The sequence below is a fragment of the Capra hircus genome, chromosome 23 (assembly GCF_001704415.2).
Source record: "Capra hircus breed San Clemente chromosome 23, ASM170441v1, whole genome shotgun sequence".
NCBI lineage: Eukaryota > Metazoa > Chordata > Mammalia > Artiodactyla > Bovidae > Capra > Capra hircus.
This window is the reverse complement of record NC_030830.1, coordinates 35,618,315-35,635,045: the sequence shown is the minus strand read 5'-3', so window position 1 is coordinate 35,635,045 and position 16,731 is coordinate 35,618,315. Positions and strand designations below refer to the sequence as shown.

General features: G+C 56.6%; 1 protein-coding gene across 1 annotated transcript in view; it reads right to left on the bottom strand.

Moving 5' to 3' along the window:
• Positions 6,298 to 16,731, bottom strand: part of LOC102170007 (kinesin-like protein KIF6) — an 87,810-nt gene continuing 77,376 nt past the window's right edge. Inside the window, exons 7-9 of the mRNA XM_018038661.1 lie at positions 15,183 to 15,272; positions 13,147 to 13,253; positions 6,298 to 7,216 (exon numbers count right to left, since the gene is read on the bottom strand). Of these exons, the coding sequence (XP_017894150.1) occupies positions 7,206 to 7,216; positions 13,147 to 13,253; positions 15,183 to 15,272 (208 nt within the window). The 3' untranslated portion in view covers positions 6,298 to 7,205. The remainder of the gene's footprint in view (positions 7,217 to 13,146; positions 13,254 to 15,182; positions 15,273 to 16,731) is intronic.

Below are 16,731 nucleotides of genomic sequence, written 5' to 3'. Positions count from 1 at the left end.
CATCGTCCCCACCCAGGCAGTCATCTGGCATTTCTGGCTCTGCAACTGCAGGCAAAATGGCTCCAGGAGCCTGTGGACAGTCCACCGAGGAGCCCCAGGTGCGGCCAGGCCATTAGGAGCAAACACGTGGAAGCGGAGGAGAGGGGCCCAGAGAAGAGGAGGGGATCAGGGGATCGCCTGCCCCTTGCACCCGCTTTCAGAGCTCCCTTGCAGCAGGGCCACCCACCCCCCTCCCTCCCCACCCCCACCCCGAGACCTGGTTCTGGCCAATCAGAGACAGCTGCGGAGGAGCAGGCTGAGGGTGATGCATCCAAACCGAGGGTGGTCTGCCCTGAATGCATGGATGCTGGCCCCTGCTCAGCCATCCCGTGTCCTTGCGGGGAAAGGTCACGGAGCATCGCAAAGATGCTCAGCTGATTCCTGCACACACCTATCTCTAGATTTAAACAGGTTTGAAACCTAAGCCTGATTTGTTTAAGCCACAGTTAGGGGTTATTACTTCTCAATGGTTAGATAAGTTCAAGCTTCAGTCGGGGCCCTGTCTGGGGGTGGCAGGTGCCTTCCTTGCAGTCCTGCTGGCTCTGGGTCCCTGAGGCCACCCGGGGGTCCACAGCCATCTCCTGTAAGGCCCTCCTCACACCCAGAGCTTTCCCAGACAGCACCATGCTGGGAGACCGGCTGGTCCTGGGGCAGAAGCAAGCATCTGAGTCACACATCTCGCCCTCGGTCCTGGCTCTAAGCTAGGGTTATGCTTACACACTTGCCAGGCGTGTGATAATCAAATCCCGTTTTATTGCCTGGGAGAAGCTCAGTATGTGAAGAGTTCTCCTTTACCATTTGGCTCACCTGCTGCTGTCTGGGGACTCGGGCGGGTCTTAGCAACCTCTTCTGTGCGAATATCCTTGGTGAGTCTGGTCGTGGTCTGCAGGTGATGGTGGTGGTTCTCAGGTGGAAGGAAAGGGAGGGGGAGACGGGCGAGCACGGTGGGGAGGGTAGTCTGTTGCAGATGGACAGGGCTCCCTCAGGGCCTGGACAGGAAGGATGCCAGGCGCCCTGTGGGCCAAGACCCCCACTCCTTTGGGGACCCCCTGTTGGGGCCTCACCCCATTTCTCCCTGCTGCTGCTGTTTCCTCTCACAGGGCATTGTGTGTGTGTTGCTCAGTCGTGTCCGACTCTTTGAGGCCTCCTGGGCTGTACCCCGCCGGATCCTCTGTCCATGGGATTCTCCAGGCAAGAATACTGGAGCTGGTAGCCATTCCCTTCTCCGGGGGATCTTCCCGAACCAGGGATTGAACCCCAGACCCCTGCATTGCAGGCGGCTTCTTTACTGTCTGAGCCACCTGGCTGGAGTTTAAGACAGCCTTTCCCAGGAGCTCTTCTGGCTAAAGGGGGCCACACAGCTAAAGGGTGGAGTCTTCATGGTGGGCTTGCCAGGAGCTCAGCTTGATCAGTCCCCGAGGCGCTCCCCACTCCAGGGCCAGTGCCTGCCCTGCCTCCGCTTCATGCGCAGAACATGTGAGCTGAATGCCCTCTGTGTGCTGGCACCTGCCTTGGCTGCTCCCCTGCCTGGCTGTGGCCTGGCCTGGCCAGGTTTAGGAGGGAAACTTCAGGCCTGCGGGGCCCTCCCCTGCCCATCAGACATGGTCCCTGCCTGCATGACACCTCCCCACATGGGCGCCACTCCGCTGGGAGCGATGGACGGACACAGGGCATGATTTATAATCCCTTTCAGGGAATTACTGCTGCTAATGGGCAGCGCCAATTTGTGCTTCCCCCAAGGTGGGAGGGCAAAATCAATTAATGGAGAGTCTAACGTGGCCAGGCCTGCTGGCAGAGTGTGGCCTGACATCCGGCAGTGATAAGGGACCTTCTGAGGCTGAACTAACAAGGAGATTGGAGGAAAATAGAAGAAAAACAACTCTCCCCCCCACCCCGATCAATTTCAAGTACAGTGGCCAGAGGATGCAGGGCAAACAGAACAGCTGGATGTGGGCCTCTTTCCGTCTGAGCGAGCCTGGAGGGGAGGGCAGGCCAGCCCGCCCAGCCGCCGGCCAACATCGGTATTCACTCACAGAGTTGCTCTTGGGCGTATATCTGCACAAACGAGAAGAGAATGGTACATTCCGGACCAGAGCTCGGGGAGGGGCCGAGGCCCACCTGGCCCAGGTGCGGCCCCTGCAGGGGAAAGGGCAGGTGGAGAGCTCTGGTCTCAGGTCCTGCCGCCCTAACGGTGCCCACCTACATGGTGGCGCACGGGGCCAGAGCCACAAGCCCGGGGTGTGGTTGTCTGGGCTCCTGGCGGTGACCCCCCTCCGTGAAGGGTGTGGGAGGCAGGGCATGTGGGTGTGAGTGCCCTGCCGGCCAGAGAGTCAGGGGAGGTCCCGCTGGGCTGTGTGGCCCCCGGGGGGTGGGGAAAGCCAAGGGGAAGGAGCCTGAAGATGGACAATCAGACAAGCTCACCTGTTATTGATCTCGTTCAGAAGATTCCATTGTTTATTGGGGCAGCGGGATTCCTTTCTCATGAGAGATCGTTCCCTGAGCCCCCATGTGTAGGGAGGTTGAGAGGGGGGGCTCTAGTTGAAGTTGGGGGGACTCCCATTCTCATCAGCCCAGAGAGCATGATGCAAGAGCCCCCTGCCGTGACTCTGAAATAGATGTCCTTGCCTGAGTTGGGTTGACCTTGGAGCAGACTCTGAGACCAGATGTGCGTGGTTTATCTGGGAAGTGAGCCCAGGAAGGGATTCCAAGAAAGTGGGGAAGGGGGGCAGGGGAGGAACGTGGGCAGCCCTGCACATGTGATGGAGCAGGTGGCTGCTGTGGGCACCTGGGGGTCCACCTGTGGGGGCCCTGGGGGGCACCACCTGTGTAGGGCTCACTCAGAGTTGTCCCACGGGGTGGAAGGAGGGTGGGGTGCTTATCTCCCAACTCCCATCCCTACCAGCTGAGGGCTGACGGGGCGGTTGCCTCCTGCACTGCCGGCCTGCCCTGCACATAGGCGACTAGCGGGCTCACCTCTCCTGTTTCTCTTCTCTTGGGGCTCCAGGTCTTGCACTGCCTTTGGTCACATGTCAGAAAACCCTTGTTTTATGTGTCTTGTCTAGTTCTCAGTCGCTTAGTGCAGGAGGCTGAATCAGGTCTCTGTTGCTCTATCGTGGCCCAAAGTGCCAGCTCCATACATCCTACCCTCAAGCGCCTGCTTCCCTCCTAGCTCAGTCGGTAAAGCCTCTGCCTGCAGTGCAGGAGACATGGGTTCAATCCTGCATCGGGAAGATCCCCTGGAGAAGGGAATGGCAACCCGCTCCAGTATTCTTGCCTGGGGAATCCCATGGACAGAGGAGCCTGGCGGGCCACAGCCCATGGGGTCGCAAGAGTCGGACGCGACTGAGCGACTTCCACTACTCCTAGCGATGTTTTATTTCTTGGTTGTGCTGGGCCTTCGCCGCTGTGTGCGGGCTTTCTCCAGCTGCAGCGAGTGGGGGGCCACTCTTCCTTGCGGTGCTCGAGCTTCTCGTTGCGGTGGCTTCTCTTGTGGCTGAGCACAGGTTCTAGGCACGGGCTTCGGTAGTTGCGGTGTGCGGACTTAGTTGCTCTGTGGCATGGGGGATCTTCGCAGAGCAGGGATTGAACCCGTGGCCGCTATGTTGGCAGGCGTTATCTTAACCACTGGACCGGCACGGAAACCCTCGAGTGCCTTTCGATAGGCGGCATAGAAGGAAGGAAACGAAAGAAACTCTGGGGCTGTTCACAGACGATCTCTGGGTTTCAATTTCTGTGGCTCTTGCTACAGTTAATGCTTCGTAGCAAGTCACCCCCCGACCCTGCCAAGTCTCAGTGGCTAATGACAGCCAGCATTTATTCTCAGGAGTATGGGTCCTCAGGTCAGCCAAGGCTTAGCAGACCTGGGCCGCCTGACGGGGAATCCAGGCTCCAGTGCTGCAGGGCTCAACTCCAGGCTGTGGCCTGGGCCCGGGTCTGCTCGCTGCATGTTCTGGGGTGTAGGCTCAAGGGGGCAGCGCCTGCCCAGGGCATGTTCTTGCCAAGCAGAGATCACCAGCCTGGCAAGAGGCGGGCCCAGCCAGGCCAGCACATTTTACGCCTCTGCTTGTACCATAACTGCCAATGTCCCCACTAACCAAAGCAAGTCGCAGGGCCGAGCCCAGACTGAAGGGGGAAGGAGGCATACTCTGCCCTGATGAGGCCATGGCCAGGGCTTTGGATGCCTGTTTCTGTTACTCAGCGCGTGAAGAATTAAGGCGGGTTATTCAGGCTACCACAGCTTCTCTACCTGCCTTCTAACCACCCCCCACCCCCCGCCCTTTCCAAGACCGGAGAAAGCCACATTCTAAGCCTCCCTCCTCCTAATACTTCCTGCCACGGGACTGACACAGCCAGTTCGGTCCTATTAGGACCTGGGTGGGAAGTCACTGGCCGGGCCGCTTTCCAGAAGACGTTTTGGGAAAACTCCACATTTCCGCCTGGAGTGAACTCAGATACTCTGGACCTCTTCACAGCTCTCTGGAACCCGGTGCGGATTGCGGATGCCCGGTGTGGAAAGACCCTGCTGAAGGGTCTTTCCAGAACGTTTCCTCCGCTCTTCCCATTTGCAGGGCCCACAGGGCTGAGGGGAAGTTGCACCAGGGGAGCGGCTGTCCACGTCAGAGGCTAGCCTCTGTGGGGAGGGAGAGACTTCGGGGGCTGTCTGTGTTCCTCTCGTCTTTTCGTCGTCTTTTCCTCTCCGGCCTCAGCGACTGTTCTAGGAGGCGGGTTTGCGCTCTGCATGGGGCCATGTCACACATCCCTGTCAACGAGGCCTTCGGGTCTGGGAGGTAACTTCTGGGCAGGAGCATTACGGTCCACAGACGAACCAGCTCCAGAGGGCTGGGTACCAAGGTATGCCGGGTACTCTGAGTCTGTTTCTGAGGGAGCCTGGCCCACTCCATGCCATCCTCGGGGCTCTTAAGAGAGAGAGTGAGAGAGAGAAAGAGCATGTATGTGCCTTGCAGACTCCTGGGGAGGCTTCTAGAATCAGGCTGTTAGGGCAATTTGTGTCCCCCTTACTGGTTCCGTGGACTTTCCCAAGGATTTGCCACATGCCACGTGGGTGCCAGAATGCCCAGTGGGCCCAGGGGAGGTCATGGGGGCCCAAGAAGCAGGAGCGTGGCTGTGACTCTGCCACTCGTGAACTGAGGACACATTGCTGGGGACACAGTGATGAGCAGGACAAACAATCCCTTGTTGTGGAGCTTTTAGTCTTGGCAGTGGTGGGCTCTGAAGACCATTAGAGAAGAAGCAAGTAGGGGATTCTCTGGCAGGCCAGTGATTAGGATGGCTTGCTCTCAATGCTGAGGACCTGGGTTCAAACCCTGGTTGGGGAACTAAGATCCTACAAGACGTGCACTGTGGCCAATAAAGGGGAAAGAAAAAAAAGCAAATAAAGATCTGAGATCTGTCAGGTAGTGATGAAGAGATAACAGAGTGACAGGATAGAGGGTGACCAGGGTGGGGGTGTCCCTCTGGTTGGGGTGATCAGGGAAAGCCGTCCGAGGAGGGGACCTCTGCCGCTAACTGGCTGTATAATTAACAACCAGGACCTCCCTTTCACTTCATTTTTCTTTTTTTAAAATAATTGTCTTCATTTATTCTTGGCTGTGCTGAGTCTTTGTTGCTACATGGACTTTCTCTAGTTGCCGGGAGCCGGGGCTCCTCTCGAGCTGTGGTGCTGGGGCTTCTCACTGCAGTGGCTCCTCTTGTTCTGGGCACAGGGGCTTCCGTAGCTGCGCCTCTGGGCTCTAGAGCACAGGTTCAAGAGCTGTGGCTCCCGGGCTTAGCGGCTAGGTCGGCGTGTGGGATCTTCCCGGACCAGGGATGGAACCTGTCTCCTGCATTGGCAGGTGGATTCTTTACCACTGAGCCACCAGCGAAGCCTCCCCCGACCCCCGCCCTGCCCCGCTTCAGTTTTCTAATGTTACAAACAAGAGTGTGGGTCAGAGGAGCTCTGTCCAGCTTTGAAATGTAATCACCTAGCTTGTCTTGCATGATCCTGTTACCCAGACCTGAAAGGGTCGGGAGGGTGGGTGGGGAAACTGACTATGCCATACTCTCTCTCTGCTTCCTCCCCAGGGCGACTCATGGGCCAGAGGTGACAGGGCAAGTGCTTTTATTCGGTTAGCTGCATTTCCAGTGTCCCCGCCCACCCAACACCCCCCCCCCCTACCAACTCTTCACCCCCAATCCACCCCGCTGCAGCTGGCTTGAACCTACTGCCAGCGTCCTGAGGCGGGTGGCAGTCCCCCCAAGGGCCTCTAGGGGTCGGCCCACCCTCCACTGGCCCTGAGCCTGGAGTGCTGAGAGGGCTCCCTGAGACACGTTCCCCTGTGGGAACGGGGAGAATTGGCCCAAACCCTGCCGAGCCCCGAGGCACGGGGTGAAGGTGAGGCCCAAGGCACCCACACCGCCCCTCGCGGATCTCAGCAGAGCTCCCGGGAGCCGTCCACTGCCCTCCGGGTGCTGCTGCAGGGGCGGCTCCCTGGAGACGCAGCTGATTCAGGCGTCGCCCGTGGGTCATCTGGACCGTGAGAGTGACGGTGCGGGGTCTGGCCTGGGGGGGCAGGGCTGGCCATCCGGATGCCCTGCCGCTCTCCACTGCCTTGGCGTTGGTCTGACCTGCTGTGTGGCTGCCCCAGCCATTCCTGGGCGTCTCAACCAGGGGCTGGGGCAGGGGAGTGGCGGGAAAATATTGGGTTGGTTGAGAAGTTCATTTGGAATTTTCCTGTAAGATGTTACAGAAAAACCCATGTGAGCTTTTTGGCCAACCCCAGAGCTAAAGATAACTCATTATCATTTCCACCTCCTCCTACCAGTGTGAGCTTCCCGGCCACTGTGCTAGGATGGTATTGTTTCATGATCTCAAAGGCTTGTAGTTGTCTATGTGTAAGGCCACAACAAGGGTGAGCTAAAGCACTTATTCCACCCCTAGAACCCGGCACCGCCTGGCTGCCCACGGCTCCAGCACCCACAGCAAGGACAGCACCATAAGCCTGGCCCCAGCCCCACTGGCAGCAAGCATCCAGGGCTCCATCCTTAAAGAAACACAGCCTCCCGACTGGGATCCAGGTCACCAATTGCTTCCAGCAGTCCACAGGTCACTGCTGGAGTTGAGACCTTCGTCTGGAGTCTGTTCTTGCTGCCACAATGCACTGGGGTGCTTACTGGAAACCTGAAAGGAGACGGTGGTCTCGGTTAGGCTCTGCTTGGGTCACAGACCTCTTGGATCACCTGCTGTGGGTATCAGGTAGCGCTCCACTTAGGGCCTTACTCCCAGGGAGCTGCATCTACTCCCCAAATGCTGTAGGAAATGCCTGACTGCTTTGCTCTTTGCAAAAGTCTCATCACCCCGAGCCAGGACCCACACTAATTTTCCAGCTCCACGGTTTTCGCTGACACACCTGTTCCATTCTTGCAAATTTGCTCCTTGCTTTTTGCTCCAGGTATTCATTATGTTCCATGATGTTTTATCCTGGCCGTGTGGCCCCATCCTGCAGCTTTCCATGGCAGGGCATGGAGAAAGGGTTCTCTGGCCTAAGAAGCAAGACCCCTGGGTTCTAGCCAGGATGGTGTGACCTTGGGTAAAACATGCTTGTTCTCTGGGGCTCCCTTTTCTCACTTCCAAATCGCTGGAGTAGACCAGGTACCTGGAAAAAGTAGCTAGTGTGGCTCCTTGCTTTGCAAAGTGGGGTCCACTGACCTGTGGCACGGGCATCTTCAGGAGCTTGCTAAGAGATGTAGGCTCTTGGGCCCCACTCAGACTCACTGGGCCCACAAAAGTATGAGAACTAATATGGGGGACATGCAGTTAATTTGCTTAAAGTTTGGCTACCATAATAAGAATTTCTGAAGATCCTTGGGTAAAGAACACCGTATTTTTTAAAAAAACTGCAGCGGACAGAGAGATGAGGCAGCTGCAGCATCCAGGTGTGGACGTGGGGTACCTGGCAGTGGGGGGTGTGGGCGTGGCTGGCTTGCTCTTCCGGAGGGGGAGTCGGTGATTCTCTGCGATGCAGCGAATGTGGGAAGTAACAGGGAGGAAGATGTTGAAAACAATTCAAGGCTATGAACCCTTGATCCCCGAATTTAGTTCTGTGTGTAAGATCTAGTTCTGGGGACTTCATTGTCTAATTCAATGGAGATGGTCCTTATCATTATTTTTTTTAATTTAAAAACTTTATTTCATTTTTGGCTGCGCTGGGTCTTCACTGCTCTGTGCGGGCTCCCTCTCATTGGGCCGAGAGGGGGCCACTCTATTTGTGGGATGTGAGCTTCTCATGACGGCGGCCTCTCTTGTTGCGGAGCACGGGCTCTGGAGCGTGGGCTTCAGTAGCTGTGGCCCCGTGGGCTTAGTTGCTCCACGGCATGTGGGATCTTCCTGGACCAGGGGTAGAACCTGTGTCCCGTGCACTGGCAGGTGGATTCTTAGCCACTGGACCACCAGGGAAGTCCTGAGACATCCTTATTTATTTAAAAAGAATTATTTATTTTTTGGCTGCACTGGGTCGTCATTGCTGCCCAGACTTCTCTGTGGGGTCTCCTCTCTAGCTGCAGTGCGGGGGCTTCTCACTGCGGGGGGCTTCTCGTTGGAGAGCACAGGCTCTAGGGCTCGTGGGCGCAGTAGCTGCTGCTCCCGGGCTCCGGAGCACGGGCTCTGTGCTCCTTACCAGGAATCCTGGCCCAGGACGCTTGGTGCTCGGGCTTAGCTGCTCTGTGGCGTGTGGGATAATCCTGGATCAGGGACTGCACCCACATCTCCGGCATTGGCAGGCAGATTCTTCACCACTGAGCCACCAGGGAAGCCCAGTCCTTATTTTTAAGATATTCCTGGCTGTCGTAATTGACTCCTAGACCAGGAAGGAAGAAAGTCAAACACACCAGAGTGTGGGAAGGTGATGTGTTCTAGTCACTCTGGACCCAAGGTTCCCCCAGCTCTGGTGCAGGTTGGAAATGTCTAGGGCGCTGTTAGGAATCCTCATATCCAGGCCACTCTCAGGATGGATTGAATCAGAATCTCTGGGTCCCAGCTGTTCTAAAGAACGGCCAGGCCCAAACCCGCTGCTTTCATCTCTCTGTTCCAAGAGTTGGCGAGGGCGGGTACTGAGAGCCATGAAGCATGTGGCTGTGGACCAAGTCACGGGTCTGAGGCTTCTTCTGCACCACTGAGACGCATCCTGGGCCAGGATTCCTGGTAAGGAGCAGAGAGGCGGAGCCAGCGCCCCACTAGGGCTGTCCCTGCTTCCCCACCCCAGACACTTGCCTGCGGTGAGGACTGGGGGTGAGGGTGGGGCTGAGAAGAAAGGCCCCAGGGCTGGGCTCAGAGTGCACGATATTCAAAGACATAGCCCCTTGCACAGATCAACCTCCACTCACAACAAATGTCCTGGTTCCCGTTCATTCTCTATGAACCTCATTTAAGTAATGGAGCTACCAGTCGATGCTGGGGTTTTTGTGACTGTGGATTCCCAGGGTAGAGGGCACTATTACACCATTGAAACCTCCACCGCACCTCACCGCGTAGGATCAGGTCTCAACACACAGGCTAGTTTCCCCGCTGATGGCTCTCTGGCGCTCCGCAGGTTACGAGGGAACTTTGTGGACCTTGTCTCAGGAGAGCTGCCCACCGGGGCAAAGGTGGAATCTGAACCTGACAGGGGTGACAGGGAGGCTGGAGGAGGTGAGCAGCCCAGGGTCGCCCAGGGCTGAGATGGAGAGCCCTTACGTCTCGGTCTCTTCCTTCCCAGATCTGTGTTGTTTCCGTTTCCCTGGGAGGGCTCCTGACGGAAGGAGAGAGCCAGGGGCTTCTCAGAGCAGAGGTGCTGGAGCTAGGGGCGCTGGGGGGCTTTGGGGGTTCTCCTCCTGGCTGGAGAAGAGGGCATTGTGGTCATGGGGGTTCACAGCAAACATCAAGGTTCCAGACAGACATTCTTCCAAACTCAGGGATTAAGGAAGAGTCTCGAAAGGGGTTAATCTCATTTTCTCCGCTCTTGAAGCCACCGTTGGCAGCTAGAAACAGCAGCTTTGACACCGTGGATGACTAATGCCTCTTCCGGGGGAGATATACCTGTCCACGTGTGCCCCAGGCAGGGATTGAAACGCTCCACAGCTTCCCCAGGAATCCTAAATCAAACAGATTCATCCTGGCCTTTGCTGAAGCCTAAGAGCCGGCTAAATCACCCTTTCCGGGCTCTTGTTCCTTGGCTGACGGTCACAAATCCCCCATAATGAGCACTTGTGAAGGAGCCCCGCCAGACAGCGCCACTGAATTAGGAGCAGAGGGGCCCAGGGCAGGGACGGGCAGTGTTTGCTTTGGCTGTGGTGGGGAGGGCAAGGTGCCTGGGCCCAGCCCATGTGTTTGCCCACAGGGAGGCCTGATAAGTGGGCTGTGTAGATAGTGCGGCGTGGTGGACCGGGGCCATCTGCCATGTGTTGGGGGTGGGGGAGACCGCACCTGCTGCTCTGCAGCCCCGACCTGGCCAGAGGGGGGCCCTTTGTCACCCTGTCTTCAGCTTCCCTGGGGCCCCGCGGTCACTAAGAACCTGGGATTATTTCCCCCCGCTTGGGGAATAAAAACTGAACCCTCGAACTTGTGTTTGTTTTGATGAATTACTTCCAGGCTGCCGTTTGTTTGGAGAACCAAGCTCCCCAGCTGCAGGGAGGGTGGAGGCTGAGGGAAAACACCCGCGAGCAAGCTGGCTTTCCAGACGGCTCGGCCCAGCGGAGCACGCGGGAGGCTTGGGTTCTCCTGGCTCTGCCATTGCAGTCGGGGGTGGTGGGTGGCGGGGGGCGTACCTCAGCTTCCTCTCCTGCCGAAAGGGGGGATCACACTCGTGGTTCTGTGTGCCTCACAGGCATGTTGAGGGCGCCACATGGCATAATGTTCACGAAGAAAACAACTGGTAACCTGCACTAAACATCATAATGAAAGCATCCCAGCTGGAGTTCCCTGGTGGTCCGGTGACTGAGACTCCATGCTGCTCACAATGCGAGGGGCCCGGGTTCAATCCCTGGTCAGGGAACTAAGATCGTGCACGTAAGCAACTAAGATTCCGCGTGCCACAATGAAAATGGACCATCCTGCGTGCTGCAACAAAGACCTGGTGCAGCCAAATAAAATAAATACATAAAAATAAATAGTTAAAAAAAAAAAAAAAACCAAGAGTGCCCCAGTCTTTGACCCAGTCTTCTGCACCAGCCAGGCCTGGTGTTAGCAGGAAGATGCCGCCCTGCCGTAGACCTTGGATGTCTGCCTTTTCTCTTTGGAGCGGGCTGCAGGGTCACGTCGCTAATGTGTGAAACAAAAGCTGAGTAAATGGAACTTAAAAATATTGCTTATTTGTAGACTTCTGGATGGGACAAATGATGGTTGAATTTTATGAATTTGTTCTGGGGGGTGGGGTTGTCTCCTAGCTGCAGGAACCAATGCTCCCTCCACTTATGTCCTGGACATTATTCCATCAACTTCCTCAAAGAATTTTCTCTTGCATTTTGGTCCTCTTTCCCACATCATAAATCTTCCTCCATTTTTTCTCCCCTTCCTGGGCCATTCCTTTCAGTGTATAAACAAGTCTTTGTGACCCCCATGTGTCCTGTGCAGGCAGCAGTAAGTCTGGGCCATCCGGACCTTCCCAGGAAGGTACCTCCCTGAGAACCGCTGGCTCCTGGCCTTCCGTGGCCTGCACGACACTCTGTGGCTGGAGTGAGCTTTCCAAACCACTGGTCAGATGACATCATTCTATGGTTTCAGTTCTTCCCCGAGTTCCCACCTCGCGCTCCTGGAGCAGAAGCCAAGCCCAGGAGGCCTGTGGGATCCTGCCCTCCTCTCTGGCTTGGCCCCCCGTCCCAGCCGTGCCAGTCTCTGTCCCACCCTGTGGCCAAGCTAAGTCCTTCCCCTCTGGGATGGCCCTTGCTGCTCCCCCCAGGGCCACATGGCTGCATCATCCTCACTCTTAGGCCTCAGTTTTGAGTCTCCCCCTTCCCCTCTCCCAGATAAAATCATCTCTCTGCGGATCTCTATGCATCACGTATTCCAGCGGCTTCGGAGCTCTCATTGGCACCAAGGATGATCTTATGTCTCTGGGATGTATTCACAGTCTCTCTCCCTCCTTCCAGCCTGTCAAGGGCTTCAGTCTTGTTCACTGATATGGCCCCAGCACTGGTACAGTACCCAGCATACAGAAGGTGCCTAATAAACACAGTGCTCATTTACCGACTGGCTGTCTGGTATTGGTCTGTGTCTGATACGTATCATTAGAGTATCTGGGGGATGACTGGAGCGGGGGGAGGGGGGGCGTGGCTTGGAGACTACTCAATATGAATCCAAATTTTTCTAACCCTAACCCTAACCCTAACCCAGCTGGTGCCTTGTGGCCGTGTGAAAGCAACGCTAAGCCAGACAAGTAGCCTTTGGATTACTGGAATGAGGCTAAGACTAAAAACAGGGCTGGGGTCAGGGGCCCCGGATGGAGGCTGGTCCCACAGGTCTCCAGGGAGAGGGAAGAAGTCCTGTCCGTGCAGGAAGGCAGGGGCCATGAGGAAGTGGGGGAGGCCAGTGATGGAGGCCAGGCTGGGCCTTCTCTTTCTCTTTTAGCTCCTGACACACCGCATATTTCTTCTCTGACTGGTCCCATGTCCTCGGGCCTGGGCCTTCAAGTGGTGTTCACACCTACAACTTGCTGGCAAGAACCAGGCTCCAACAGGAGAGTAAGATTTCGAGCTGGGGGTTGAACGAGTTCCAAACCGTTGGTCAGCCCTTCCTGTTTGGAGCGGGCAGACAGAGGGGAGCTGGCTCTGGGGACAGGCGACCAGACATGATCCTAAAGAGCTGGGGATGGAGGGATACCCCCTGGCCTGGCCACCCCGTTGGCCCATCTCGGTGTGTCCGAGGCTGCCTTCTGGGGCTGTCTCCAGGAGGAGGCAGCGGTGGGCAATGCAGGAGGTGACCGCAAGGCCCTGCCTGAGGCTTTGGGAACCTGCGGAAGCTTCCTGTTTCCTCAGCTCCCTGTGGTTCCAGCTTTCCCCACGCAGCCCCTCCCCCCGCCCCAGCCTAGGGCCTGACCATGACCCGGGCCCTGGAGGAGCTGCTGGGGAAGGGGCTCTTACCTGTCCTCTGCAGGATGTTCTGTCTCGCCTTGATGAAGGCCAGGATGTCGGAGTCTGTCTGGCTGTCCCCTGTGAGAGGGACGGACGACACTGGCCTCTCTGGGATGCTGGGGACAATGACACACCACACTTTACCATGCTTGACCTTTGGCCGTGGGATTCACCTTTCCAGGGCACTTTTCCATGCTCATGGCTGGATCTGCTCTCACCCCCGCTTCTCTGCAGCCCCTGCAGCAAGCCGCCTGCACCCACGCGAGGCACATGGCGCCTGGTCTTTTGGGTCAAACCCTTCGTGGCTTCTCATCAGCCTTGGGATGAAGTTTGGACTCGTCCCTGTGTGATCTAGGCTGCTCACTGCACTCCAGCCACCCCGTTTCTCTGATAGACCAGGCTCCTCCCGGTCTGGCCTGCTCTGTCCCCAGACCTTCACATGGCTGCAGGAGCTTTCAGCACCTCCTCCATCCCCTCACGCCCACCTCTCTCTGCCCCACCTCTAACTGACACAAACCAAGCCCATTCTAGGGTGGGCCTGCCTTCCTCAGCCCCCGGCTTAGGTGTCGTATCCTCTAGGACGTGACCCCACTGCACCCCCACCCGCACCCCCACGGGAGGTGAGCGCAAGGCCCTGCCTGAGGCTTTGGGAACCTGCAGAAGCTTCCTGCTTCCTCAGCTCCCTGTTGTTCCAGTTCCCCTCTGGCCTCCCCACCTTGGGCCTGACCATGATCTTGGCGCTGGAGGAGCCGCTTAGCTAGCCCTTAGCTAGTTGTTCCTGAGACAGAGGTAACTCTTTCCCCTTCTCTTCTTAAAAACAGAACCATACACTATTTAGCCCAGCAAGTTGCCACATTCAGAATACTACATTTCCCAGCCTTCTTTGCAGCTATGTGTGGTCAGGTGACCGGATTGTGGCCAATGAGATTTGGAAGAAGTGAGATTTCTTTTCCCCTTTAAAAAGGGACAGATGCAAGACCCCTCTCCCTTCTCGTTTTCCATCCAATCCCTAGACGTAAAATCCTCCTTGAGAAATTCAAACGAGGTGCTCTCCTGGCTCTGACAAGCATCCGTCCTCACACCCGTCACTCCACACGACATGGACAGTATCCACTCCCTTGGGAGGTGGGGAGGATTGTATGTAGCAGAGAGTTGCTTATCGCCTCATGCAATATTTGGCATTCTGACTGCAGCTCGGCGAGAAGAGCTAGAGCAGAGCTGGGGCAGGGAGGCGCGGGCTGCTCTGCAGTTGTGCTTCCGTCCAGAGTGGGGGTGTAGGGGTGGAGTGGGGGGTGGTGGGGGTGGAATTCACCCCTGGGCAGCCTGTGGAGAAGAACAGGGCCTGCCGGGTGACGCAGGGCTCGCGGGTAGTCTAGTCAGAGGGCACTGGAGACACGCACTGGGGGTAGGGGCCACATCAGCTTTGCTCAGCCTGAGGCCAGGCCTATCAACTCCATCCCTTCCCACCTGGGGACTCTGCGTGGGGCTGGTGGGCTACATGGAACTGCCCCTGGGCTGGCTCCTGTTCCTTTAGTGGCCCCAGGTACATCAATTTACAAGGACACATGGGCTTCCTGGGTGGCGCTAGTAGTAAAGAAGCCGCCTGCCAGGGCAGGAGACATAAGAGACGCAGGTTCCATCCCTGGGTCGGGAAGATCCCCCGGAAGGAGGGCATGGCAACCCACACCAGTATTCTTGCATGGAGAATCCCATGGACAGAGGAGCCTGTCGGGCTACAGTCCTTGGGGTCGCAAAGAGTCAGACATGACTGAAGCGACTTAGCATGCACGCACGCACTTGAAGCAACTATGCCTGCATGGGGCCCCAGTGACGCTGGGGACACTTCCTCAGCTCTGGGATTTGGCATCTGTGAGAGATTCCAGGGAATTCCTGGGGTGCCAGGGTGGAGGCCTGCCCTGGGCTCCGTCTGTGAGGCCACTGCCCTGAGGGGCTGCTGGGGTTGAGAGGAGCCGACTGGTGGTTTCAGCCCACTGCACCCATGGCAGGGCTGTCGCGTGAGTCAGAGCGGGAAGAAGGCCACAGACCTGTCCTCCGTGGGGGCACCAGGGCTGCTCCGCTCCAGGCTGTGCAGGAGGGGGCCAGGCGAGGGCAGGATCCTCCTGGCATACACATCGCTGTAAAGACAGATCAACAGGAGAAAAACGTATGGAAGGAGGTTTGCAGAGGAGAAAGCTAGAGTTTATAGTTAGGAGCTGTATGGATTGATTGAGAGTTTGTGCCTCCCGAAAACTTGTATGTGGGAATTGATTCCCCAGCGTGATGGTATCTGGAGGTGGGGCCCTTGTAAGGTAACTTGTTTGGATGAGATCATGAGGGTGGAGTCCCCAGCATAGGATTGGTGCCCTTATAAGAAGAGGAAGAGAAAGAAACCAGAGCTGTCCCTCTGCTGTGTGTGGTTTCTCATATGGCGGCCCAATCTAACAGACGCCAAGACTCCTGTTACGGATGATGGTCAGTCTGTTCAAGCTGCTATAACAGAATGCCATGGATGGGATGGCTTCGACTACAGGAATTTATTTCTCACTGTTCTGGAGGCTGGCGTTCTGAGGTCAAGAGGTCTGCAAGGTCAGGTCAAGACTGCCGAATTCTTGTGTCCTCACATGGTAGAGAGAGAGAGCTCTCTGGCCTCTTTTCATCAGGGCACAAATCCTCTTCATGAGAGCCCCGCCTTCATGACCTAAAGACTCATCTCCAAAATACAATCACTTTGGAGGTCAGATGTCAACTTACGAATTTTTGGAGGACACATACAGTTTATAACATTCTGCCCCTGACCCCACTCCCCCCAGTTTATGTCCTTCTCATGTGAAATACATTCGTTTCACTCCACCAGCCCCCGGCCTGTGCCAGCATCAACGCTAAATCTCATCCACTGAGGTATCATCTAAATCAGATATGGGTGAGACTCAAAGAAGGATTCATCCTAAGGCAAAAAATCCCTTGTTGGCTGTGAACCTGTGAGACCTGACAAGGTAAGTGCTTCCAAAACGCAATGATGGGACAGAGCATAAGACAGACATTCCCATGCATTTTACCTTTCTCCTTCCAAAAGGGAGAAAGAGGAGAGGGGAAGGGGGCGACAGGTCCCACGCAAACCCAAAGCCTACAATGCAAACGTCACGGGATCTCAAGGTCTGAAAGGTCTTGACCCTCTTTGGCTTGATGCTCTCTCTACCCTCCAGACCCACTAGGGGTGAAGGTCCTGTCTTCTGGACCCATGGGTGGAGTCCTTCACGGTTCTGCTAAGCGGCCCCACCTCCACATCTTTGGGCAGAGGCTGTCTGGCTTGTTCAAAGCAAGGCTATGCGACACCCTACCCCACCCCCCCCCCACCCCCGCCCCCGCCGCCTTTTGAAACAGACGAGGCAGTTGTGATGATCTGGGAATTGCCTCTGTGCTCATTCTTTCCTTGACCTAAAGGCTACTGCCCATTCACATCGGGTTAGCTCTATAGTCTGTCCTGTGAGATCGGAGAGGTCCACCAGCCTTCCTTTCTTCCTCTCATCTCCTCCCCTTCAGTTCAGACTCACAGTTTTCCCTCTAGGAAGGCTGATGAAGCCTGGAATCCACACC